At 50.9% G+C, this 25,796-nt stretch overlaps 1 protein-coding gene and 1 long non-coding RNA gene across 4 annotated transcripts in view; one reads left to right on the top strand and one right to left on the bottom strand.

Annotated features, from left to right (window-relative positions):
- Positions 1–25,796, bottom strand: part of RNF220 (ring finger protein 220) — a 224,984-nt gene that overhangs the window by 19,487 nt on the left and 179,701 nt on the right. For all 3 annotated transcript variants that reach the window (XM_043574747.1, XM_043574748.1, XM_043574749.1), the window contains exons 2-4: positions 15,986–16,118; positions 8,006–8,051; positions 4,356–4,457 (exon numbers count right to left, since the gene is read on the bottom strand). In XM_043574747.1, coding sequence (XP_043430682.1) covers positions 4,356–4,457; positions 8,006–8,051; positions 15,986–16,118 — 281 coding nt within the window. The remainder of the gene's footprint in view (positions 1–4,355; positions 4,458–8,005; positions 8,052–15,985; positions 16,119–25,796) is intronic.
- Positions 33–24,736, top strand: LOC122480406. Its single transcript, XR_006296571.1, has 3 exons — positions 33–76; positions 4,380–4,509; positions 24,507–24,736. It is a non-coding gene; the product is annotated as an uncharacterized LOC122480406 (long non-coding RNA).

The following is a 25,796-nucleotide window of genomic DNA, read 5'->3' as shown; positions in this document are numbered from 1 at the left end:
GCGCGCCGGGGTGAAAGTTCACGATGGGGGGGGGGGGCGGCCGGACCAGGACCAGGAAACAGCTGCTCTTACTCCGGTAGTAACCGGCTGGGGCCGCTCTGGGGTCCCTCCCACCGTGCCCAAAGCCTACCAGCCCCAGTTTTAGACACTGCCGGGTCCTCCCACCCCGCTCCACGCGCCCTGCCCGCGCGGAGCTCCTTCAGTCCCAGAGCCTCAGCCCGGACCCCGGCCCTGCTGCTGGCGCTTTGCTGGGGAGGAGGCGTTTGGATTCCGGGTCGTCTCTGGGCAGTCCCACCGAATGTCCCAAATTGTCCCGCCCCAACCCCTAGCCTTTCTGTAGTCCCGTTGTTAGAGGATTCCCATTTCTGCTGTCTGCTGGACAGCCCCTTGAGCTTTCACGGGTACCTCACACCCACACAGCCAACGTGGAACTCAACATCCCGCAAGCAGCCGCTTTTCTCCTGGGTGCTCAGTTTGTAAGGGGATACAACCATCCACTCAGGTGTGGCCACACCGGAAACTTTAGAGGTGTCGTTGGCCCCACCCTCCTTCATTCCTCATACTCAGTCCAACTTTAGATTACAGGAAGTCTGTCTTTAAAGGTCTCTTAAATGTTCTCATCTCCACTTCTGCGCATTTCCTACTCATCTTTCCAGACCTAAGCAAAAATACCTTTCTTTTCCTCCCGTTAGAGTGCTTCCATCTCTACCCTCATTATAGCTCATACAAATTTGTACGGTGGGCTGACCACTCTAGGGTTGGGGTCATGTCTGAGTCATACAGGTGAACCCAGAGTCCCCGCATAGCGCTTGGCATAGGCAAGACATCCCTGAGTGTTTCTTCTATGACTACACCTGTCTTGGATGTCACTGCTTTGGTTCATAATCGTGTGAGCTTTCAAAATTTGTCTCTCACCTGGCCTTCTGGTCTTCAGTTTCTCTCCCTGACCATACTTCAGACAACAGACAGTGTAATCTTTGTATCATGCAAAATCGACCCTCTGTCCCTCTCCCCCACTTCTTTAAATCCTTCAGTGGTTCTCCACCTAGAAGATCTGTAGCATGGCACACAGGCCTTATTTGACCTGTTTTTGTCTTCAGACTCTTCTACCACTCTTGCGCTCTCCCTTTGCCATCTCCACACTCAGCTCTATAGAGCTAACTATATATAGTTCTTTGAGCACTTCATGCTCTGGACTCTGGGCTAGATTATCCTGCTGCTTCCATATCCCCTGCTTGGTTAACGGTTGTTCCTCCCTTCAGGACTCTGAGAAAGCTTCACTCCCCCCCCCCCCCCCAAGGTTGGGTTTGTTGCCTCCTCTGAGTTTTCACCATCCCTTGGCTTCCCTCTGATCTTGCATATGGTGATTACCTATGTGTCCCTTCTACGGTGGGGGCTGGTGGGGGCTGGTGGTGGTGGTGGTGATGATATCTCTCCAGTATCCAGTCACCCAGCACAGGGCATAGCATGCAGGAGATATCAGTGGTAATGGGAGAAGGATATTTACAATGGAACTCCCTGAGCCCAGTGCAGGGCTGGGAAACAGTTTAGGATTCAGGGCCAGACAGATCCAAATTCTGACTCTGTTCCTCATAATTTATGTGTTCCCCAAAAAGTCACACCCCCTCTCCAGGCCTGTTTCCTTAGCAGTAAATGGGGGACAATGAATCCTAGCCTTCACAGTTGCTATGAGGATAAAATGAGGAATGGTTAAGAGGGCTAACCCAGCAGGGGCTAAGTAAATGGGAATCCTAACCAGAAACCAACACTCCCTGCTTTCAAGACCTACACTGATGGGTTTTTTTTTTTTTTTTTTTTTTTAAATCCAACATAACCAACCAACTAGTACATGCCAGGCATTGTGTAAAGATCAGGGGATGGGATATCCAGTTAGTCCCTGGGGTTTCCGGCTTCACCTCCTGCCAATTCCCCTTGGGTTTTACATGCTAACAAAAGTGAACTGCTAGCAAGTCCCCAAATACATCATTCTGTGTTACACCTCTATGCTCTTTACACAGTGTTGCCTTGAAATGGCAGACGAAGAATCTTCCTTGTTCATCAAAGTGAACTACTTGTGTTCTGAAACCGTGTTCATTCGTTACCTCTCTGTGAAACTTGCTCTGATAAACCCCCTCTTTACACTGCACTATCCCAGAAACTTATTTATAACTGTTACAGCACTTAAACACCAGGCTATAATTATTTATTTGCAAATCTAACCCCTTGAAGGCAAGGACACTGGGCCGGGCGTGTGTGAGTACAGGAAGGGAGTATAGAAGGATGGGACAATGTCCTTGCCTTGGAGGAGCTCCCAGTTTAGTGAAACAGTCATGCTCATTGTGATAGATTAAATGCAGCCATAATTCTTTGCAGCTCCTTCTGTCAAGAGGACAGAATCCTCATCCCTCGATTATGGGGTAGCTTTGGGACTTGCTTTGTCAAGTGATGTGTGAGTTCCAGATTCTAGGCCTCAAGAGCCTTTGCACTCTTGGCCTTCGTCCCCTTGGTGTGACACTGCCCTGAGGCTGCCAAGTAAGGAAGCCGGTCTAACCTACCAGAGGCCACATGGAAGAGAACCAAGACACCCTGATCTCCCAGAATGTGAGGCTTTCCAGCCTAGTCAGTCATCTAGCTGAATGAGCTGCATAAATGAGGAAAGGCCCAGTCAACTGAAAAAATCATGAGGAATAACAAATTGTGTTAAGCCACTAAGTTTTGGGATGGCTGGTTATATGTCAGTAAATAATGGAAACATAGATAAACAGGTGATCACAATATAGGATGATAAGAGTAATCATAGGGACATATAGGGTTTGTGAGAAGAGATAGCTAATCCAGAAAGGCTTCCTGGAGATGGTATTTGGGCAGGTTGTTGAAATATAAATAGAAATGTGATGGGATGGGGTAAAATAGTCCCATTAAAAGAAAACAGCATGCGTAAAAGTGTGCAGGCAAGAAAGGAATGGCACAGTCAGGGAGTAGTGAGCATTAATTCTGTGAGGATAGCTCATAGGATTCCTGGAGGGCAGTATTAGGAATGGAAGTATTAGCAATGGAAATACGGGTTGAACCTAAATCACAGAAGACCTTGGTGCCATGTCTTAGCAGGCTTTGCCTGTGCCTGACGGTAGTTCTTAGCTCAGCAGGTGCTGAGGCTGAATGCTGTGACTGAAGTAGAGAGGGTGGCAGGATGCACCCTAAGGGCAGGGCTCTGTCCATCCCTTTGGAGTGGAACTTTCTGTTACAGAGCCTTGTCTCCCTATCAGACCAGAATTCCCTGAGGTTGGGTCATTTCTCCACCTATGTTAGGGTTGTCTGGGTAATAGCAGTGTTTTTCAGGGGCCGGACTGGGCTGCCTGTCTTGAACCAGGGTTTATGAGAGGGGGATCCCTCCCTGGGGCTCACACTTAGGGCTATGCAGTTTGAGTCCCAGTACCGAAGCACCCAGCAGAGGAGGTGCCAGTGGAGGCTGGTGTCCACTCCCTTCTCTAAGCTCGCACCCTGATGCCGGACTGTGTCAGTTGGGAGGAAAGGGGGCCCAAGAGGAACATCTCTAATTCCAACAAAGAGTTCCTGTATGCCGGGGCAGTGACCCAGGCTCTCCAACCAGAATTGTAGGTCCCTGCTGCCTGTCTTTCCATATCAGATCAGGGCTTCTGAGTCAGGGCTGTTTTCTCCTTTCGTACTGGGCTCCCCAAGAAGCCCTTTTGCCATTGAGACCAATGTTTCTTAGAGCAGGGCCCTGTCTTTTCCATCTGACTGGGGTTCCCAAGGGCAGGGCTCTGTCTCTCCTCAGACAGAAGTTTCTGGGGGAGTTCTTTCTCTTTCTACCATAAAGGAGACCCATTTAGAGCTAGGATGTTACCCTTAGGCCCCCCTCTTGCTGTGATCTTTTAGGACTGTGTGATTACAACTTTTCTGTTTGCTCAAGGCACTCAGGCAGTGTCTTCTTGTCTCATTCTGGGTCTGATATGAAGGTTTGGCAGGATTGAATAGTTATTTGCTCAAGGGATCCTGGTTTGGAAGTCTGAAGTCTTCAGGGGATTTGGGGCTATGCCTCTGGGTCCCTCATGAAACCAAACCACATGGGATACCTATTGATGGCTTCAGAAGTGCTTACAGCCCACCAGAACCCAGGTGACCTTGCATTGCTCCTTAAAACCTATCTGTTTAAGGCCCACTCTCTGACACGTGTGCCTTCTGGTTTCAGTTAGGGGCACTAGACACAGAGGGAACCAAATACAGTTCTGGCTTCTCTTCTCACCTCCCAAGGAGGGGAGGAATCAGCACCAGCATGCCCCTCTAAGCTTTCACCACGGGAGCTTCCATCTCATGCTCACACACTCCCTCCTCACCTGGTATCTGTCTGAATGGTGCAGGTCATCAGTGGCAGAGGAGTGTGGTGATGCTGTTGGAGACTCTCCTTCCCTCTTGATGGAAGCAGACAACAGGAGGGACTGGAAGAAGAAAAAGGACATGTCGCCTCAGGCCAAATGAGACCTCCAGTCGGTCAGTCCCCTAGGGTTCCCAGGCCAACAGAGCTTTTGGGAGAGGGCCATGGAGGGAGGCAGAGGGATAGAGGAACCACTCTTGAGATCCGGAAGGCAGGCTTTGAGGCCCTGAGGGTGTGGTTGTGGGAGAGGATGGCTTGATTTCAGGGATGGGTAGAGACCTCTGAGAGGGTCCAAACCTCGTGGACCCCAGGTAATCTCTGTCCCAGTGGGGTAGGACTCCCTGCCCACTCCCAGTTGGATGAGATAATACATGCTTTGTTCTCCCTTCACAAGCAGAGACTCTGGGACTGTTCTGAAGGATTGGGGGTAAAGCCGCATACCTGCTGCCCTGCCTGCCCCTAATACGGGCTGAAGGCAGCCCTGCTATGGAGACAGTAAATTAAATAGTATGTATGAGTTTCCTGCATGCAGCTAGGGATGTACGCTGGGTCCATTTATCCCTGCGCTGCGGCAATGACCCCAGCGAGAACCCTAGGAGAACTAACCCCCCCACGTCAGTCCCGCATGGCCTCTCCTACGTGCGCCTGCAGTGTAGATTAATAAACTGTCCGCTTTACATTGTGTGTGAGCGCCACAATCCTAAATACCACATGGCACGTTCAGCCTGCTCTTGCTGGCTCTTGCCAAGGCCTGTTCAGCTGCAACCTGGGGGCCTGGAGACCTGAAAGCAATCCCTACTTCCTTCTCCCACCCTTTCCAGTTTGCACAGCTCTGAGCCGGAAGCATACAAGCCCCTAGGAGGCCTCCCCAGCCGAGAAACCATGCCAAATCGCCAGTGACAGCCCAAAGAAAGCAATTTGGGAAAGATGGAGCAGCCATTTATCCTTCATCTCCGACCGAGCCTTAGGATGTGACCCGCATGCGGTGGCCATGCTGCACATCCTCAGGCAAGGGCCCTGGGAAGGGAGGGGCAGCTGCTGGTCTGGCAGGGCTCCCTGACTCAGCCTGGCCCCCCAGAGCTGGTGGAGGAAAGAGGCTGGGAAGGGCCTGCAACTCAGAGCCCCTTTTTTCACCCAGCCAGGCCCAGGGGGAGGCCTAGTGGGTGACTAAGCCCCCACTCCAGATCGAGGTGGTCTTTCAGGCAATGTCCTTTGCCTTCTCTGGTCCCAGGGAAGATGCTGAGGAGGGGAAACAAAGTGGGGTCCCTGCCCCCCACCATGAGAAAGCTTGCTCTTGTATGCTTGCTTTCTGTCTCTCTCTCTGTCTCTCTCTCTCATTCTCTCTGGGTTAGAAGCCCTGAGAGGCCCCAGCATTACACCTGGGGCAAGCAGAATAAAAAAAGGTCACTGGCGCTTTTTAAACATGGACCAAAAAGCAGTAAAATGTGTTTTGAAAAAAAAAAATCCCGGCATTAAATCATGACTTTTTGCCTGGCTCTTCGCCTCATTAAAAGTGGCCTTTTGGAAGGTAAAATTATCATTGTAAGCGATAAGATCTTTAAGAAAATAATTCACGGCTTCTTCACCCTTTAATATGATAGCCGCCACCGGCTAATTTTTTTCTTAATGGCAATGAGGCCATCAATCTTGTCTAAGGCCCCCTCGCCCTCTCCTCTCCCTCCCTCCCTCCTTCTCCCTGTCCTCTCAGTTTCTTGCTTGAACCTTCTACCTCATGCCTCTTCCACCCGTGACCTGGTCCCCTAAAGCCTCAGCCACAGGCAGGGGATGGTCAGCTTTGGGGGTTGAAGTGGTCAGCTTTGGGGGCATAAGTGTGAATCTGGAATTGGGCGAGCAGGGGTCCTTGCCTAATTATCAATATGCCTGTGTCGGCAGTTGGAGGATCTGCATGTGTTTTAGGACTTTCTGTGTGAGTATTCTGACCTCGGTGTGTGTGCATCTGCGTACGTGGGGGACTAGGTATGGGTGTGGATTGTATCTGTGTTTATCCTTGAGCACTGACCTCACTGCGGTCCAATCCCCAGCCCTGACAGCCACACTCAGGTGTCGGGTGTCTGTGGTTGTGGCGGTGGCTGACCTGGCAGCTTGTCCATGGCCTACCTTCCTTAACCACAACCACTGAATGCTGCAGGCCGGGCCAAGCTCTGTGAGTGTGGCTCCCTACCTGTATGATCCACGGCTGGCTGGCAACCCCCACCTTTTCTCTTTAGGCAGGAGGGCTTTGCTACCTTGGTCAGGGCCTGCACCCATCTAAGACTGGACCAGCCTCCCTGCCCCTCCTCTGTCCAACTTTCTGTGTTGAGTGATTTCCTGAGCGAAGGTGCAAAATCCACTCCCACCCTTTTTAAAGGCCTGCAGGGGAGTTGGGCCAACCCCTGGAGGTAATATTATCACTCTGGCTCCTTTTCTCCAAACTGCCCCCTCAGAGGTCACCAGTGGCTTTAAGATTTCTCAACACAATGGCCCCTTCTCCAGACTTTCTCTCTTTGACTGCTGACCACCCCATATGTTTTGGAACTTTTCTCCCCTAGGAGTCTGGGATACCATGCTTTCCTGTACCCATCCCGATGCATGACTGTTCCTCCTCTGGCCCCTTCCTGGTGCCTGTACCTTATCTTGACCCCCCCACAGAGGTCCCCAGATACTCTTCCTGGCTTTTGCTTTGATTTCTCTGTGCAGTCCTCCTGACTGATTCCATCCATTTCGGAAGCTTCAACACTCATTCCTCACTCCCTGTAAAAAGGGCCAGGGATTCCTGCCTTTAAGAGTCATTGTGAGAACTTTTAACAAAAGATGTTGCCTTGCTGAGGGTGAGGAAGGGTTTAGTGAGTAGGGTTTTGTTCTCCTCCCCAGGTCCCCACTTCCTCAAAATCATCACCTTTGGGAAAGCAGTACCATCTGCCTCTGTGGCCATCTATGGGAGTTCTTGATACAAATCACATCATTGTGCTGAGGCCTCTCTGGCCCCTCCTTTGAGCCAGCTACTTGCCCTTCATTTTTCCTTTCTCCATCTGATGCTCCCAAACCTCTCTCCCATGGTATCTGTTTAGAGGGGCAGACTGTCTCCCCAGATGAGTCCAACATCCTCCCTGGCTCCCTGCTGCCCTCAGGACAAAGTATACACATACTCATGCACACACACACACACACACACACACACACACACACACCCCATGGTGTGTCTTCTAAGGCCTGTGTACTGTCTTGACCAGCACTTCTATATTTTTATTTACCTGCTACATCTCACCTTCCTTCTTGGAGTCTCCCCAGCCTTAGTGTCTGGGTCCCCCATGCCCCCATGTCATTCTTAGCTTTGATTCCTGTTCTGACTAGAAAAGGAAGAAGTCAGATGAGCATATTCTGGCTCATACTCAGACTACATACTTTCTCTCTCTCTCTCTCTCTCTCTCTCTCTCTCTCTCTCTCTCTCTCTCTCCCTCTCAAGCACACAGGGAGGCCCTAGGCCTCAGGCTGACGATCAAACCCTGGAGACAGTTGGGGATCCAGGAAGAGCTCCTTTTCCTCAAGAGGAATCAGTTATGGGGAAGCCTAGGTTAGGATGGGTAGGAGGAAAACACACAATTGTCCACCTACCTTGGGGGTGCCTGGAGCCATGGCATCCTTCAGAAGGGAATTCTTGCTGCCAAGAAAGAAGAGAACAGGGTGACTATCCCACTTGCTGCCCAGGGCATGCAAGAGAATAGCAAGAAAACCCCAAAAAGAGAAGGCATAGCCAGCTTAGCCCAGCCCTGTTCAGCCAAGCTCTACCAAGGCCATTCAACCTCAGCTGGCCCTGACTAGCTCAGCCTCCATCAGGGGCCAGTGGCAACAGCTGGCTCCTGGGAGGGGGACAGAGACAGTAGGCATGGTAGGCTCCCCCATGAATCTGAGGAAAGGGGCTTTACCTGACTCCTGGTATCAGCCCTGAGGGTTCTGCTTGTCCTGGATGCCCCCTTCCCTCCACCTCCTGTCCCCAGCCTGCTCTTAGCTCCTATGGGATTGGGGGTGATGGAGCTGACATGGCTCTTGTCAATTCTCCCTCCAACACGCTGCAAACTGCGTTAGGCCAGGAATGATCTCCCCCTGATTCAATTTGTCAGCCCCAGGCCCTCCGGCATCGGGCGCGGCAGGCGGGCGGGAGCTGGGCCCTGAAATATGGTGGGCGGCTCGGAGCAGGCGGGGGCGGGGGTGGGAGGTGATGGATGGGCTGTGGGGGAGGCGAGGACTGTGTTTAATAACAAAATTGGTATGCAAGGCCACATCCTGCGCTAAGCATGAGTGATCCAGAGCCACAAAGTATTACAAATCCCTGCTAAACAGATGCTGACAATGGAACAAGACGTATCAAATCAGATCCACTTCAGAAACATTAATATCCCTGTTCCTGTCCCTCCCTCCCTGCTGCCCCCACTGTGCTCACCACATCTGTGCTCACACATTCACGCACGTGCACTCACACACACATAGAAATACATGCACGCAGAGGCGCTGGCTGATATGTGCAGGAGGCAGACACAGCCCATTCACATAGGGTCCCTGCACAGACACCCATACAAGCTATTCAGGTAGAGCATGCCCACAGAGATGTCCATAAAGCACAAAAGACACATACCCAAGGCAGAGTGCATAGGACACGCACGGACTCAGGGCATATACACAGGAATCACCCATAGGGTCAGACATAGGTATCCCAATACGTGAGCAAAGACATAGATTCAGATAAAGTAGCAGCTGTCCTTCGGGGCACATTTGGCAATGTCTGGGGGCCTTTCTGGTCATCACAGATGGGGGTAGGGAGTTTGCTACTGGCATCTGGTGGGTAGAGGATATTAACCAACATACAGTGTATGGGATAGCCCCTCACAACAAAGAATTATCTGGCCCAAAATGTCAATAGTGCTGAGGTTGAGAAACCCTGGTATAAAGGCAGATACACACATATCCACTGTCCATAATTCTGTCAACAGTCACTCAGACACATGTGGTCACACCCAGTGGCTCAAACATGTTGTAAATACAGACACATTCACAACAGTCACCCAGACTGTGAAGAGCTGCTCGGGCACCAACATCTACATAAACACATGCACAGGTACACCCACATGCACCAACACACACCCAGATACTTACACATCCACAAATGCAGACACACGTGGACACACACCCACATAGATACACACATCACAGATCTGAATGTAAACACAGAACTGTTTGCCTGGCTGATTACAGAGTGTGGGCATCACAGACTGGGAAGGACAACCAGACCAGGTTCCATTCAGTTACATTTGGTTCTTAAACAGTCCCTGTATTCCTGCTCCCTGTCAGTCCCTGATCTAGGCAATGGGGATACAGAGAGGAAACTGAGCTGCTCTTGAGGAGCAACTAGTTTGAGTTCATTACTTTTAGCATTCCTTCACTCAGTCAACAAGTACTGACGTCCCATTGTGCCCGGCACCGTGCCTGGACAGGTACAGAAATGAGGCATCTACTGTGCGACAGCGTTCTTGCTGGCCTGAGGTTTGAGCTTTATCTGAGCAGGATCAGGTTGGGACAGAAAAGGAAAGAGTGAACAATGATTGTGCATCAACCACATGTGACAGGTATGGGTCGGGTACTTTATATGTGTTCTCTCTTTAATCTTCACAAAAACTTTACAAAGTTGACCAATGGAGGTTGAGTGACACCTCTACGTTCACACAGCCCATGTAGGGTTTGAGTTCATGTCTGACCGAGTCCAAAGTGCTGCTTTTCAGTTGCCCACACTGATTTCCTAAAGCTACTCAGGGGTTAGGATGGAGGACAGAGCTTGGAGTTCTTTTTCTCTCTCCACTTTGGGGAGCATCCTACTGACTCTGGGCTTTAGTTTCCTCGGCTGGTGAATAGAAAATGAGGACATCTAGGGTGAGAATGTCCAGGCTCTCCCTTTGCCAGTACTCTTACCTTTCCCTTAAGTCAGACTGGTACTACCTCAAGCTCCCGCCCTCTCTCTGAGCAAGTGTTCCCACCCTACCCCACCTTTCTTCCAACAACCTGATCACCACCAAGTGTGCTTGGTCCCCCAGAAATAGGAGTCTGGTGAAAAGCCTGCCTCTAAAAGGAGAGGTCTGAGCCTCAGAGCTACAGGCAGACTGGATCCTGCCCAGCCCATCGGCTCCTCTGCCTTCCGTCCCTCCCTGTTTCCACAGCCCACCCCCAACGATTTCCTCCCTTCTCAGTCACTCGCTGCCTAGTGATCCATGGGTTTTAAATTATAACTGGGACCCAGGAAACGCGTTCCTAAGTACAATATTCATGGGCTGGGCTGACACTTTTAATTAAGGTGATTTACACTGAATTATCCTTGGAAATAAAGAAATGGTGTGCTGCCCGGGAATAAACCATCATCACCAGCCGCCTTTGTAAGTTACACTTCGTTTTAATCTATTTGGGGAATTGTTTATCTAGTTCATTACCCAACCAAACACCGAGGCCGGCCTTAAATAAGGCTTAAGTGGGGGTGGGGGCACTGCCATCTCCATACCCCGCCTCTCTAGAGTCACCCAGCCTCCCCGTGGCTCCTTCCAGCCCTTTGAAAGCACTGACCACAGAGCTGGCTTCCTATCCTACAGGCCAGATCTAAAAGTGGCTTTGGAAGTCTCCCAGAAAAGGCCTCTGGGCTCAGGCCTCACCAAGCTAAGCCTCACAAGTCTGGGGGCTGCTCTCCACCACCCTCCAATCTTCAGCCCCCATCTATGTTGCTGCTTGTCTGTACACATCCAGTTTCCATCCCATCACCATCCCAGAGACATCTTAGGCTTAGTGTGCCCAGAGCGCCATCCATTATTTCCTCCTTTCCTCAGAAGTTTGCTTCCTCGCCATCATCACCTTTCCCATCACCCAGGTCAGAAAGCTCTTCCTAGTAAGTACCCTGCTCCCGTCTTGCTTCTTCCTCCACCAGTCTCTCATCATTCCCTCTTCTCCATTCCCACTGCCACTGTCCCAGGTCAGCCTCATCATCTGTCCCTTGGACCCTGCCCAACCTCCTCACCTGCCCCCCTTCAACCCCCAATTCATGCTCCACACTGGCCTCCAGAGTGATTCTCCTACAGTTCTGCAATGTGATCAAGCTTCCTGAGACCCACCAATGTTCTAGCTCCCCCACCACAGCTAGGACAACCTTTCAGCCCTGAAAGCCCCCTCCAACCTGTCCTCAATCTAACTTTACCCTCCTTATTGGAACTAGCTTAGTCCTGGGGTCTACTGGTGCTCCAGTGCAGGACTGAGAAAGGGAAAGATAGAGGGCGGGGTGAGGGAGGGTATATGGCCATAGCCTCTGATCCCAAATGTAAAAGTACTTTGAAAAGTATAAACGCTTTGCCAACAGGAGTTCTGACTCTTCTTCCTGTAGGTGTCTGTGTGCCCATGTACCTGTGGGAATGAGCATGTGTTGGAAGTGGTTCTTTCAGGGTGTGTGTGTGTGGTGAGCACATCTATGTGTGTTGGAATGTGGGGGTGTGTGTGTGCCTGTATGTTATGTAGGCATGTTTGCCTGTGTCTCTGAAAAGCAGCCAGCCCTAGTTTGGGAGCTGGGAGTTCCCCCCCCCCCCCCCCCCCCCCCCCCCCCCCCCCCCCCCCCCCCCCCCCCCCCCCCGCCACCGGCCCTGTTTCTCTGTGCGAGTCCTTAGGTGTGTCTGAAATAGCAGCCTGCCCCCAGGGAGGCCTGTTCTGTGCTGTTGGGCAAAGGGAGACCGAAGGCACAAGGGAGGCAGATGGGCCCTTGAACGCAGGCCCATCCTGAAGAACTTCTGGGGAAGCAGCCGTGTGGGAGGAAGGGAGGCCCCCCAGGCGATGGAGAGCCACCCTGCAGCAGCATCTACAGGCTCCAGAGCTGGCTAAGCTGGGGTGGGGGGTGGGGGGGTGAAGAGCAAAAGAGGCAAAGGCAGGGTAAGAGAGGGAGGGAGAAAACTGGAGAGAAGAGAGAAGAAGGCAGGGAAGCAGGGAGAAGGGAGAAGAGAGAGGGAGCGTGAAGTGGAAGGGAAAGGGGAAGACTGGAGAGCTGTGGAGAAAGGCTCTGGCCACAGGTCATGGATGGGGGAATGCCCTCCTTTGGGTTGTGCCCAGGCACACACAGGATTAGTGTCCTCCTGCAGGATTCAGTTTCCCCATCTGTGAAATGGCTGGTCAAAGGTTCCGTTCAGCTCCTGGAGCTGCCGGCGGCGGGAGAGAGGAGGGAGGAGTCTCAGGGGTGTCAGGAGTCCAGGTGCCACATCTTTTCCCAACTTCCTCTGCTCTCCTCAGGTCTCCCAGACAGCGAGCAGGGGCGGGGCAAGGGCAGCCAAGGCTGGGGCCCTCCCCGAGCGCTACCGGGGCTCTGCGGCGCCCTCAGCCCGGAGGGAGCTGACACGCTCCTTGGGAATTTATCACGCACCCAATTACAATGTTAATTGGCAAGTTCCTGAAATCAATTAATTCGCAAATTTTTTCCAATTAAAAATCCAGATAAATCACGAGGGCGGCAGCGGCCGGTCCAGCCTGCAGTCCGGTGGGCGCAGCGGCCGCAGGGAGGGGAGGGCGAGAGAGGGGAGGGGAGGGGGCGGCGGGCGCGGCTGCCCTTGAACGCCTTTGCCGGCCGGTCGGACTGTCAGCGCGCCGGGCGCGGCGGGGCCGAGACAGATAAAACCATCGACCCGTCGCCGCCAGCGCTTCGGCTTTATCGATCCGACGGGAATTTCACTTGCTGTGCAGATCCCGCTGTCCGGCTGTCAGACACCGGGGGGGGGGGGGGGGGGGGGGGCATGCCAAGGGTTAGGGGGTGCTGGGCGGGGCCTGGACGTGAGGGGCACAGAAGTGGGGGACGCAAGACACAGCCGTGAGGAGCGGAGCAGATGTGGGGGCTCTGGGTGGGGAAATGGACATGGGGATTAGGGTGTGGAAGCAGGGGGTGCCCTGAGAAAATATGCGGGCGGGGGATTGGTGCAGAATCATGGCTGGCGGGGGAGGGCACTTCTGTGGCTAGATGTGGATGCCCTGGGCAGTGCAGGTTTGGGGCCAAGAAGATGAGGCTCTAGTGTGGCCCCCACTGAGGAGGCAGAAGGAGAGCTTGGGCCCCCAATTTTCCAGACCCTTAGGGGTACACTGCTTTTACAGGGCCCTGCGGGGCCCTCCACACACATCTCTGTCTCTATTCCTCTTCTTGTTGAGGGAAGTCCTCTATTACCCAGACACTCTCCCAGACAGCTAAGGTGTAGAACTCATCTGCGGAAGGATATTTCTTTCATGCTCTGCCCCTTCTAGGCTAGTCCCAGGAGTGTGTGTGTGTGTGTGTGTGTGTGCGCCTGGGGGCGGGGGGGGGGGGGGGTGGGGTGGGGGGTGGGTTAAGAGCATGGAACCACAGTCAGACTGCTTGGATTTGAATCTTATCTTTACCACTTTACAGGCTGTGCAACCTTAGAAAAGTCACTTAACCCCTCTGTACCTCAGTTTCCTAATCTGTAAAATGGACTTAATAATTATTGCCTACCTAGATGGTTGTGAAGAGTAGATAAATTAATGCAATGTAAAGTGCTTGGCATATAGCGAAGGTTCATACAGATTATTTTTATCATTTGTATAGTCTTCTGTGGTAGTTTTAAGTATTTTCACAAATTCTTTGATATTCTTCCTGTCAAGAAGTAGAGTTTACAGAATTTAATTCTCCTCTCTTGGTGTGGGCTAGACTTGGTGACTTGCTTCCAATGAAGAGAATAGAATACGCTAGAAGCAACAGTGTATGACTTCGGAGACTAGATCATAAAAGGCATTGTGGCTTCCCACTTAGTTTCTCTCCTGGCTCACTTCGTCTGTGGGAAGTCAGCCACCATGTCATAGGGAAACTCAAGCTGTCTTATGGAGAGACCCATGTGTGGAGAAGCCATCTTGGGAATGGCTCCCATAGTCCCAGTCAGACCTTCAGATGACTGTCTTGGCTGACATCTTGACTGCAGCCTCATGAGAGACTGAGCCGAAAGCCACAACTACCCACAACTGTCCAACTAAGTTGTTCCTGAACTGATGGTCCATAGACATTGTGGGTAATAAATGTTTGTTGTTTCAAGCCACTAGGTTTGAGGGTAATTTGTAACACAGTGGTAGATAACTAATACTTCTTCCTTCAAAATTCAGCTCAGGCCTCACTCCCTTAGGAGGTCTTTGCTCTGTGCTGGGTTGGTGCTTTTTCCATGCTCCACAGTTCTTCCCATAGAGCAGCCTCTATCCCTTGGGGTTTCATGGCCCAGCTCTCCTTACTGTCATGTAGTGAGCTTCTGGGAGTGGGACCAGTTCTGGTTTACCTTTGGGTCACCTGCACCCTGCATGGGGGATTAGGTGTGGGTAGATGGAAGGAGATCAGTCAAGTCTGGTGACTTGGACTGAACAAGGGGTAGGGTGGGGTTGGGAGAGGTGGGACAGGCTATTCCCCTGTAGCAGACCATATTTTCCAGAGATGGCTGCAACCACCCATGTCTCCCATCCCACGTGCTCTTCTATAATATGACCCTGCCACTCTCCCATCAAAAAGTGGGGTGTATATCTTCTCCCCTTCAATCTGGCTGGGCTGACACTGCCTCGACCAATAGAGTACAGCAGAACTGATATTAAGTGACTTCTGAGGCTAGGTTGTAAAAGGTGATCCAGCTCCCATCTCTTTGGCTGGGACATTTGCTTTAGTACCCTAAGCTGCCACATAAAAAGTCCAGCTACCTGGAGGCTGCCATGCTATAAGAAGGCCCAGACCACGTGGAGAAGCCAAGTGGAGGTGCTTTGGTCACAGCTCCAGCTGAGGTCCCAGCTGATAGCCAGAATCAGCCACCAGACATGTGAGTGAAGGGGGCTCCAGGTGATCCCAGCTCCCAGCCAGCAAAGTCTTCCCAGCTGGGGCCCCAGACATCCTGGAGCAGACACAGGCCACCCCTCTGTGCTCTGTCTGGATTCCTGAAGCCACAGATGCCATGAGTATAATGAAGTGGCTACTTTGAATTGCTAAGGTTTGGGGTATTTGTTATACCTCTCCTCTGTCCCTTTGATAACCTGGCTCCTCCATAAGGCCCTCAAGGAGACTCCACCTGGTCCTTCAGGCAGGGAGAAGGGAGGTAGGGTAGAGCAGCAGGGCATGGCTAAGCTTGATTGTCACCTTTCAGACCCTGAGACTGATAGAGAAGGTAGTGCTTACTCTCCTGGATGGCAGCACGAAGCTGCACTTCTGGTTAGGCTGGCAGGCCCAGTCCCTGCTTCCGGTACCCTAACCCTGAGGCTTAGCATGGCAGTACAGGCCTGTGGCAGTGGCTCATCCCCTTTCCAGCTCCTCTTGTGCCCTTTTGAGGCTGAGGCCTGAAGAGGGGGTCACTCTCCTCCCATCTCTGAAAATACAGCAAGAAGGGAAATGCATCACCATTTAGCTGCAGGATCTGAGGATTGAAAGCAGAGTAGAGGAGAACAACAGTAGGGCCTTACTTCTACCTAGAGGATGGAGTGTGGGCCACGTGGCTGTTCCTGGGACCTGGTGTCCAGAACACTGAGTGGAACCCTCTGGCAGGCAGGCTCCCCCAGCTGGTGGCTTACCTGGCAGGCAGCTGGGCCAGCTGTTCCAGTTCTTGCTCCATATGCTCCTGCAACTCACTGGGCCTTAGCAGGACCTGGCAGATAGGGCAAATAGGGGCCTGGCTGTCAAACAATGCTGCTGCCTTTTTCTTACCTGGAGAGGGAAGAAGAAGAGACAGACAGATAAGCTGGGCTTGTCTGTGGACATATAGAAACCCAGTGTCCCAATCCTCCAATGCAAGCGTGCTGCTGCCTCCTAGGGCTTACTGGCCTAGAGAGGGGTTGAGCCCAAGGGTCTCAGAGCCCATGACCATTCACTCTTCTCTGTGGCTCCAGGGGCCATGAACGGTGACTCCTTAGCCGGCCGCCCCTGTGGGAAATCTATTGGGACACAGTCAATGCTCTGTGTAATCAAACCTGGATCACTTCATTTCATACAGGTTAGGGAAGGTCTTGGTTTAATCATACCATCACTCAGAATATCCAGTGACCCCTCTGTCTCTCCTTTCCTTACTGTTTTTATATTCTCCAAATCTGGAGAAGGAAGAAAAGAGGGAGAAAGAGGACTCATTCCTGCATTCCTGTTGTCATTCAACAAACATCGTCTGAGGTCTACTCTGAACTAGCCCTAGTGCAGAGCAGTGGGGCCACAGCATATAATCAGATCTAGTCCCTGCCTTTGAGGCCCTCACAGTTGAGTGGGAAAGACCAAAAAGGATCTGCATGACTTCTGGGGTAGTGTTTTCTTCCAGTTCCTCACCTTCCCAGGGTTCTTCCCGTAGCTTCTTCTCTCCCTATTCTGTATGCTGGATCATCTTCTTCCTTCTTAAGGCCCTAATTCCCACCTGTGCTTTGTAGACTCCAGAATCTGTATCTCTGCTCCAGATCGCTCCCTGGTTCTCTCGGCCCCTCTATCCAAGCACCTAATGGATATCAATGCCTGGGTGTCCCCCAAGAATCTGAAACTCAATGATCCAAAAACAAGTTCTTCAGCGTCTTCACCCCTGCTCCCTGTTCAGCAGTGCCCTCTTAGTTAATGACACCAATGTTCACCTGGTTACCCCAGCCTATGCCTCCCCCGAGGCCCCTTCTCGTGCCTTACTGTCCCTCCCACATTCATTTAACCACCAAGTCCTGTTCGTTCTGCTTCTACAGGATTCCTGGAATCTATATTCTTCCTGTTTGGGTCTCACCACCTCTCACTTGGATAACATTATTGGCCTCTTGTGAATCTAACAGAGTCTGGGTTTCCCCCTCCAAAATATCCTTCAAATTGTATGGGAGCCCAAGTGGGTATTTTGTTGGCTCCATTGGTTTGGGGGCCAGCTGGGAACCTGAACTCTGTTCCCACTCTGTCCCAGCTCTGTTGCTGTCTCTGTTGCTGATGGTAACCAGAGCACGCTATGCTAGGAAGGAGCCTGAAGGTTGCTTAATGCATGCCTTTTGAGGAGCCTAAACCCCCTCCCTTGCCACTCTCTCCACCCAGTGCTCTTCTGGCCTCTGCTTAAGGTGTGGAATTGAGGAGGCCTGTTTATCCAGACATATCCTTGCCTATCTATGTAAACTCTGTAGAGAGACTTTTTTTTTTAGTTTTTAAAATTTTTATTTCATTTTTTGAGAGACAGAGAGAGACAGAGCACAAGCAGGGGAGGGGCAGAGAGAGAGGGAGACACAGAATCCAAAGCAGGCTCCAGTCTCCGAGCTGTCAGTGCAGAGCCCAACACGGGGCTCAAGCCTACGAATGTGAGATCATAACCTGAGCTGCAGTTGGACACTCAACCAACTGAGCCACCAAGGCATGCCTGTAGGAAGACTTCTTTAGCTTAAGCCAAGATCTTCCTCCCTGCTTCTTCTTCCCACTTTTGTCCTGAGAGAGTCAAAATTAGCTTTCTGAGAGATAAAGGCCATGCTAGTGATGACCAACGTGGTTGTGTTGGGTTACCAAATTAAATATAAGATGCTCAGGTAAAACTGAATTCCAGGCAAATAATGAATACTTTTTTAGTGTAAGTATGTCCCAAATATTGCATGGCACATACTTATGCTAAAAGTTACTCACTGTTTTTCTGAAAGTCAAATTTACTTGGGTATCATATATTTTCATTTGCTAACTCTAGCGCCCCATGCCTGAAGGAGCTTCCAGTTCAGGCTGAGCACAAGAACCCACCTCCCTTTGACACAAGATTGAGGATGGTCACAGCCCTCCTGGATGTCCAGACGGAGTCATGTGAGAGCTCAAAGGAGGGAGTAGTTCATTCTGGCTGCATGTTTAGGGAGTGAAAATAGAGAAGTCTTAACCAAAGAAATGAAATTTAAGTTGCATCTTAGAAGTGTTCCAGGCAGAGAACCGGAGTAAATGAATGAGCTGTGAGTTTCTTGTGGGCAGGGGCCATTTCTTATCTAACGCTATATTTATAGACAATTGAAAACAGACCTGGCATTGGCTTGATGGGCAATAATGAAGCAATAACGAATAATGGGAGGAGAAAAGAGGAAAGGGAAAGGGGATAGGAATGAAGATCGGATTGTCCTAGAAGCCAGATGATCTTTGCAGAGCTGGGATGTCCACTGTGGAGGCTTTGTGTGTGACAGGGTGGGGTGGGTGTGGCTCTAGTCTGTGCGGTCAGGTGTCTGAGGAGGCAAAGGGGCCCTGCTGATCATGTGCCTTGGTGGCTATGCCTTAGATGCTTGGAGGACAGCTGGAAGCTGTGAGTAAAAGAAGTAGGTGTGGCCCGGTCTGGAAGATGGGAGCTGAGGATTCCAGTCTCAGCTCTGACTCTAACTTCATTCAGTCAGAGAATCACCCAGGTGAGGGAGACCCTAGAAATTCTGTAGGCCATTACCTTGTTTTGAGGATGGGGAAAGTAAGGCTCAGAACTGGATAGTGACCCCTGTACTCAGCTCATGATCTCATCACTTCATTTACTTATTCACTCAGCAAAACATTTATTAAACAATTCTTTTACGTCAGGCATTATTCTAGGAGAAACTGGAGTTCAGAGATAAATAAAACACATTCTTGGCCGGAAGGAGATCACAAACTAATAGGAAAGCCAAAGAAGAGTCAGTGGATCCAGTCCGTACAGCCCTGACCAGGGCTGAGGGAGGCACGAATGGCCACCCCAGGATCGAGGCAGGAGTGGCCCGAAGATGGTTGGTAGATGGTTGGTAGGGTCCAGGGGAAGGCAATACTTGATGGAAGGCATGAAGGATGAATAAGGGAGGGTTGACAAGGCTGTTGAAATGGGTCATTGAGGCAGGGCCTGGGGCATAGCGGGGAAATGGTAAGAGAGGAGACCTATGAAAGGGGAGAATTCAGGGCATGGGGTCTATGCTGAGGTGGAAATATCAGGGTTTCTGCCCGGTAGCCTGGGATACCAACTCTGGCTCTTAGGGATTCCCGGAGCCCAGAGTCTTCCCTTCAAGGCTGGGACCAGGAATCAGCATTCCCACATGCTTGTTCTCAGTCTGTTTGCTTTGCTGCCACAGAGATCTACTTTTCTGAGCTTGGCCTCAGTTTCTCTACTGGGACAATGGGTCCTCTTCCTGACTCCCAGCTTTAGGTACAACACTGACAGGGATCAGCAGAGGGTCCCTGCAGCCTATGCCCTCCATCCCACCCCCATTTTCTCAGGGGTTAGAGTGGCAGGTGTCAGCCTGGCCATGGGCCCCCTGCTTCCCCTCCCCCGCTGTGTTCCCTATAATTTTATATTGAGACCTGTGGTCATGACGTGGGTTTTACTGCACTAACGACATGGCCTGCCCAGGTTTAATGACAAAATCCATACTCTGGCCCTGGGCCTGCTCCTCGTTTGCATAATTCCCAGAATACAGCTCCCTGAAGCTTTTGACCTGGGCCATTACAGTGGCCATAAAACGGGCCATAAAACCACTGGGAATGGCCAAGAGGAGGGGGCTGTGGTCTTGTGGGGGTGGGAACGAAGTCCTCAACCCCCAACTCTTCCTAAGCCTGGGAGTAGACATCCTCTGGCTCTTCTCTGCCACAGTTCCGAGAATCTAAGAGTCCTTCTCAGGCTGGAGAGACCTCTGGAAATCCCTAGTCCAGCTGCCCCTCTGATGTAGGAGTTCCTTCTCCAATGCCAAAGCCGGCATCACAGGTAGGCTGACGGAGCCCCCCAGAGGCAGGCTGTCAGGAAGCATCTTCTCGTTGAGCACTCCTCACTCCTGCCCCTGTGCCCCACCCCACGGCTGGCCAGGCCCTTTGCCACAGGTGGGTCCAGGTCATGTGGGCCTAGGTTGAATCTTGTACTTCTTCAGGAGGCCTAGCTCCCCAGGGAGGTCAGGAGGCAGGCTGAGCAGCACAGTGGGGAGACGTGGGAAGCATGAGGGACTGGGGACAGGGACTGGGACGGGCTGTCAGTGCTAAAGATGATGAATGGGGGAGGTGAGGCGGGAGGCCTGGTGTTATCGGCGGTGGATGGCGGTGCGGGCGCTTGCCGCTCCTGTTAATCCCCGGGCGCTGCCTCAGCCCTTGCACTGATAACGAGGAAATGGGACTGACAACAATTTTTAGCTGAGAGATTCTTCACCAAAATGCCAGGCGGCCGGAGGTCTGACAGCGCCTGATTGAGTGTGTGAGTGTGTGGGGGGAACGCCTGCGGCCCCCTCCCCTCCCATGCAAAGATGGATCGCTCATTCCGCCTCCCGTCCACATTCATTACCGCACCTCCCTCCCGCCACCGCCACCACAGCGCCTGCCACCTCCACGTTTCTGCCTGCTGCAGGTATCCCCTGAAGCAGGAGAGCAGGGAGCCGAGGGGCCTGACCCTGTCCTCAGCCTTACGCGGGGCACCTCGAGCTCAAAGAGCCAGAGGTGATTGCGGGGTCAGGCTCCCTAGCTGTGTGGCCTCCAGAAGGCCCCTTTCCCTTTCTGAGCTGCTTAGAATACTCCACACCCAGAACAGCCACGCTCCACCACAAGTGACTGCAGGCTGTGAGGACTGATAGGCAGGCCGAGGAGAGAGGAGCAGTTAAGCCAAGTAGCCTTTGCCTTGCCTGGGCCAGGCTCCAACCAGTGCAGCCATCAGGCCTTGGAACTGGGCCTCAGGCACCTGGGGTCCCAGATCAGCCCTCTGCTGCCCCCCTCTGTTGGGAAGTGCTGACCATTGGGGGCGGGTGACTCAAAGGCCCACCAAGCTGCTTCATCTCTGCCATCTCCGGGAGTGAAGACAGGTGCAGACTTGGACATTGGAGGATGGGGACTCTTTCAAAGGGAAAGCCTTCCCTTCTTGGATCACTAACTCACGTCTGACCCTGCCACACACCTGCTGTGGGATTGCTTCTCGGGCTTGGTCTGTTCGGTTGTGTCCTAGTTCTGTTGCCTGTGGCTTCCATTCTTGCCTCTCTGTTCAAATCCCATCTTGATGATCTTTGGCGCTGCAGACCACAAAAGGCAGGGCTTGACTGCCTGGTGTCTGATTTAAGAAGGAGCAGGGTTTAAGTGAGGGTGAGGGTACCGCTAATGACAAATGGCAAAAGAGGTGGGGCCTTTTAAGAGAATGTGTGTGTGTGTGTGTGTGTGTGTGTGTGTTTGTGTGTACACACATATGTGCCCCACCCTTCCCTTCCCTGACCCCCCAGTAGAACGGCTTCCATTTCCTGGTGACCAAGGCACAGAGGAGGCTTCAAGCAGAATTCAACAGAGTTGTCTCTTATTAGCTGTGAGACCTTGGGCAAATCACTTAACACTTCTGAGCTTTAGTTTTTCCTCGTGTTAAACAGGTATGATAATATCTAACTTCCAGGACTTTTGTGAGGATTCCATTAAACCAGGGATCTCTACAAAGTGATGGCTCATTATCATCTCTAGTAGGACACTAGCACAGTTTGTTGTTTGTGCCTGTATCCCCTTCTGACAGGGCCCAGCCTTGCCCTGTATCCAGCCTTCTTCTCTGCTATGGTCAAGATTGTGTCCCATTCAGTAGGTGCTCTGGTCCTGGCCCTTCTGGCCTCCATGGAGTTCCTTCTTCCTATCCATCCACATGCATGTATCTATTGATTGGTTTGTATGCCACTATATCCATCTGTCCATCCATCTAACCATTTATCCACTATCGTCTATTAATAATAATAACAACAGTTTATTGAGTGTTATTATATGTTAGGCTGTAGGTTTAATGTTGCACATAGTTTATCTCATTTAATCTTTACAACAGTCCTGTGAGGTAGGTATTATTATTGCAATCACACTGATGAAAAAAATGGGGTTCAGAACAATGAAACGACACAGCTAGAAGGTTCAGAACAGGACTTAAATTCAGGTCTGCCTGACTCCACTAGTGCTAGTGCTCTTAACTACTGAATAATACCCAGCTACTTACCTCCTTATCCACTCACTTAGGCAATAATTTGATAGTATCCAACCAATGGCAGCTGGGTAGTGATGATGGGTCTGCTACCGTATGGATGCCACGCAATAATGAACAAGACAGGTACATTCTCTGCCCTCGAGGAGCTTAGGAACTGGTTGCAGATAGAGACATTAAAGAAATGTCCCCAGAGTGGTTTTAGAAAAAGGTAAGTGCACGGGACTGTGGGAGTATATCAGCTGGCCTGGGAGGTGAAGGAAGTGACATCCAAACAAAGGTGTGAAGGATCAGAGGGAACTGGTCAGGCAATGATTGTGGAGAAGTGGTGTTCTAGGTACAAAATAGCATGTTTGAAGGTACAGAGGGAAGACAGCCCAACGGAAGAAGTGAAGAGTGTCCAGTGTGGCTGCAACAGAAAGAGTGATGGACAGAGTATGAGAATGACAGAGAGGCCAGATCCTGGAGGACTTTTTAATTACGTTAATGATTTTGGTTTGTTTTTTTTTTAATGTATATTTAGTTTTTTTTTTTTTTTTTTTTTTTTCAGAGAGCAAGCAAGCAAGAGAGAGTTAGAGAGTGTGTGTGAGCTGGGGAGGAGCAGAGAGAGAGGGAGACAGAGAATCGAAAGCAGGCTCCTCCCTATCAGTGCAGAGCCAGAAGCTGGGCTCGATTTCACAAACTGAGATCATGACCTGAGCTGAAATCAAGAGCTGGATGCTTAACTGACTGAGCCACTCAGGCACCCCTGTTGTTGTTGTTGTTTTTAACATACAGTGAGAAGTCATCGAAGAGTTTTAAGCAGGAGAGAGACATATCAGACTTGCATTTAAAAAAGATCATGCTGGGGCGCCTGGGTGGCGCAGTCGGTTAAGCATCCGACTTCAGCCAGGTCACGATCTCGTGGTCCGTGAGTTCGAGCCCCGCGTCGGGCTCTGTGCTGACAGCTCAGAGCCTGGAGCCTGTTTCAGATTCTGTGTCTCCCTCTCTCTCTGCCCCTCCCCCATTCATGCTCTGTCTCTCTCTGTCCCAAAAATAAAAAAAAAAAAAAAAAAAAAACGTTGAAAAAAAATTTTAAAAAAATAAAAAAGATCATGCTGGGGCTCCTGGTGGATCCGTTGGCTAAGCGTCTGACTTTGGCTCAGGTCATGATCTCATGGTTCATGAGTTCGAGCCCCGTATCGGGCTCTGTGCTGACAATTCAGAGCCTGAAGCCTGCTTCAGATTCTGTCTCTCTTTGCTGCTCCCCTGCTCACACACTGTCTCTTTCTCTCTGAAATATAAATACATACTAAAAAAATTTTTAAAAGATCATTCTAACTGCAAAGTACAGAATGGTCTGAGGGGGCAAAGTAGAGAATGCAGAAAGGCTCTTTAGAAGGTGATCTCACTAATTCAGGGGAGGCATGATGGTGCCTTGCTGGAGCATAATGATGATGATGATGATGATGATGATGGAGGTGAACTGAAAGGGACAGGTTGGATCTGGGGGTTAAGGGACTGAAAGGAGCCAACAGTGATTCCGTGGTTTCTGGCTTGAGCAACTGCTGGGTGGTAGACCATTTACTGCCTTGTACAACAGGAGGAGGGGCAGCAGGCTTGGTGAGGAAAAAAATGAGTTCAGTTTGGATGTAGTACTTACTCTGAGGAACTGTTAAGACATCCACATGAAAATGCTTTCTGGGCACTCTATGGGAACTGGAGTCAGAATTATGGAGTTGGAGACATTGACGTATAGGTAAGAGCTAAAGTTCACTAAGGCTTCCTCTGTGCCTGGCACAATGTCTAGCATATAGTAAATACCCAACAAACATTCACTGAATGAATAAATCAGTGACTGAAGTTAAGAGTAGGTGAGATCACCTAGGGAGCGAGTATACAGTAAGAAGAGGCTGGAACAGAACCCTGAATAACTCCAACAGGTAGAAGAAGTTTAAGTCATCAAAGACTAAGAAAGAACAGTCAACAGGAGGATGAAAATAAGCATGGTATCGTCAAAGCCAGGAAGGGAAGAGTTTCAAGGAGGGGGCTGTCACTGATAGGGTCCCATGCTGCTAAGAAGTCAAGAACATAAGGCATGAAAATGTCCCCTCCACCTATTGTATCCACAGTACAGCCATATACCCCAACTTCATCCATCCATCACCATCCAGACCACCTACATACTCATCCTCCCCCCCTCTCACTCATCCCCTTTCTCCTTCTCTTCCCTCCAGAAAACCATGATTGGTGCCTCTGCTGAGTGTGGGACAGGAAGAGTTAACATGCTGACAGATGGCATTTTTTACCTTCAGTCAATATGAACAAGGCCCCAAGACTATGATTCCAAACATCTGGATTTCATCAATATGTGATCTGTCATCGTATATTGGCATTCCCCAGTCCCTGCGCCAGAGCAATGCGGCTGGTTTTATTAATACGTCAAATACATTATCCGTGTAATACACTTGTCTGGCTGGGGCCTCCCGCTGGGGCGGGGCGGCGGATTTGAATGTATGATGAATCAGTTTGCATTACATGTTCGTAAGTCATCATTTGTCAGGATTAATAGGCATCCCTGGTCGAGGAGGTGGGGGTGGGGCAGGCAGAGGAGAGACGTGTATTTAGCTACGGCCCATATTTATCTGCCAGTACCCAGATGCCCTGAAAACCACTGTATACCCTCCTGCCCAGACTCCAGGGCAATGGCTGGTGCTCGGGGGGCAGAGGTGACATTTTCAGCAGTTCCTGAGTCACCTGGAACCAAATAGGCCTATTTGTCTTTGCTTTGGGCTTACCAAACAACCAAAAAGGTTATGGCAGCGGCCACTTGCTCAAGCTGGCTCTTACTCTCACTCTCAAGGACTCAGAACTCCTTCCTCTGGGGAGCTTTCCCCGACTCCTCCAGACTATACTAGGTGCCTTCTCTGTGTTCCCAAAGCCTCTTGTGCCACCTCTAGTGACACCATGTTACAATCGCCTATTCTGTGTCTATCACCCTCTTTAGACTGTAAATTTCTTTTAAAAAATTGTTTTTAATGTCCATTTATTTTTGAGAGAGAGAGAGAGAGAGAGACAGAGAGAGAGAGAGAGAGAGAGAGAGACAGAGTGCGAGCAGGGGAGGGGCAGAGAGAGAGGGAGACACAGAATCTGAAGCAGGCTCTAGGTTCCGAACTGTTAGCACAGAGCCCCATGTGGGGCTCAAACTCATGAACTGTGGAGCTGAAGTTGGATGCTTAACCAACTGAGCCACCCAGGCACCCCTAGACTGTGGCATCTGGCAGAGGACATAGCCCAAAGTAAGAAAATCGTAATAGTAATAGTAGAAATCAATAAATATTCTTTGAATGAACAAATGAATAAATGACAATTGACCTTGCCAAACTCCCCCAAAAGATGCAGAGGTTAGCTGAGGGACGTTGTGGGAGTTTTCTCTGATTCCTTGCCTCCACTCTGACCCTTATTTAGGGTCTGGTCTGGTCATCTCTCCTATATATGCTTTTTCCTTCATTTTCTCCTCTTCCTTC

This window comes from Prionailurus bengalensis, chromosome C1 (assembly GCF_016509475.1).
Source record: "Prionailurus bengalensis isolate Pbe53 chromosome C1, Fcat_Pben_1.1_paternal_pri, whole genome shotgun sequence".
Lineage (NCBI taxonomy): Eukaryota > Metazoa > Chordata > Mammalia > Carnivora > Felidae > Prionailurus > Prionailurus bengalensis.
This window is presented reverse-complemented; position numbering and strand designations above follow the sequence as displayed.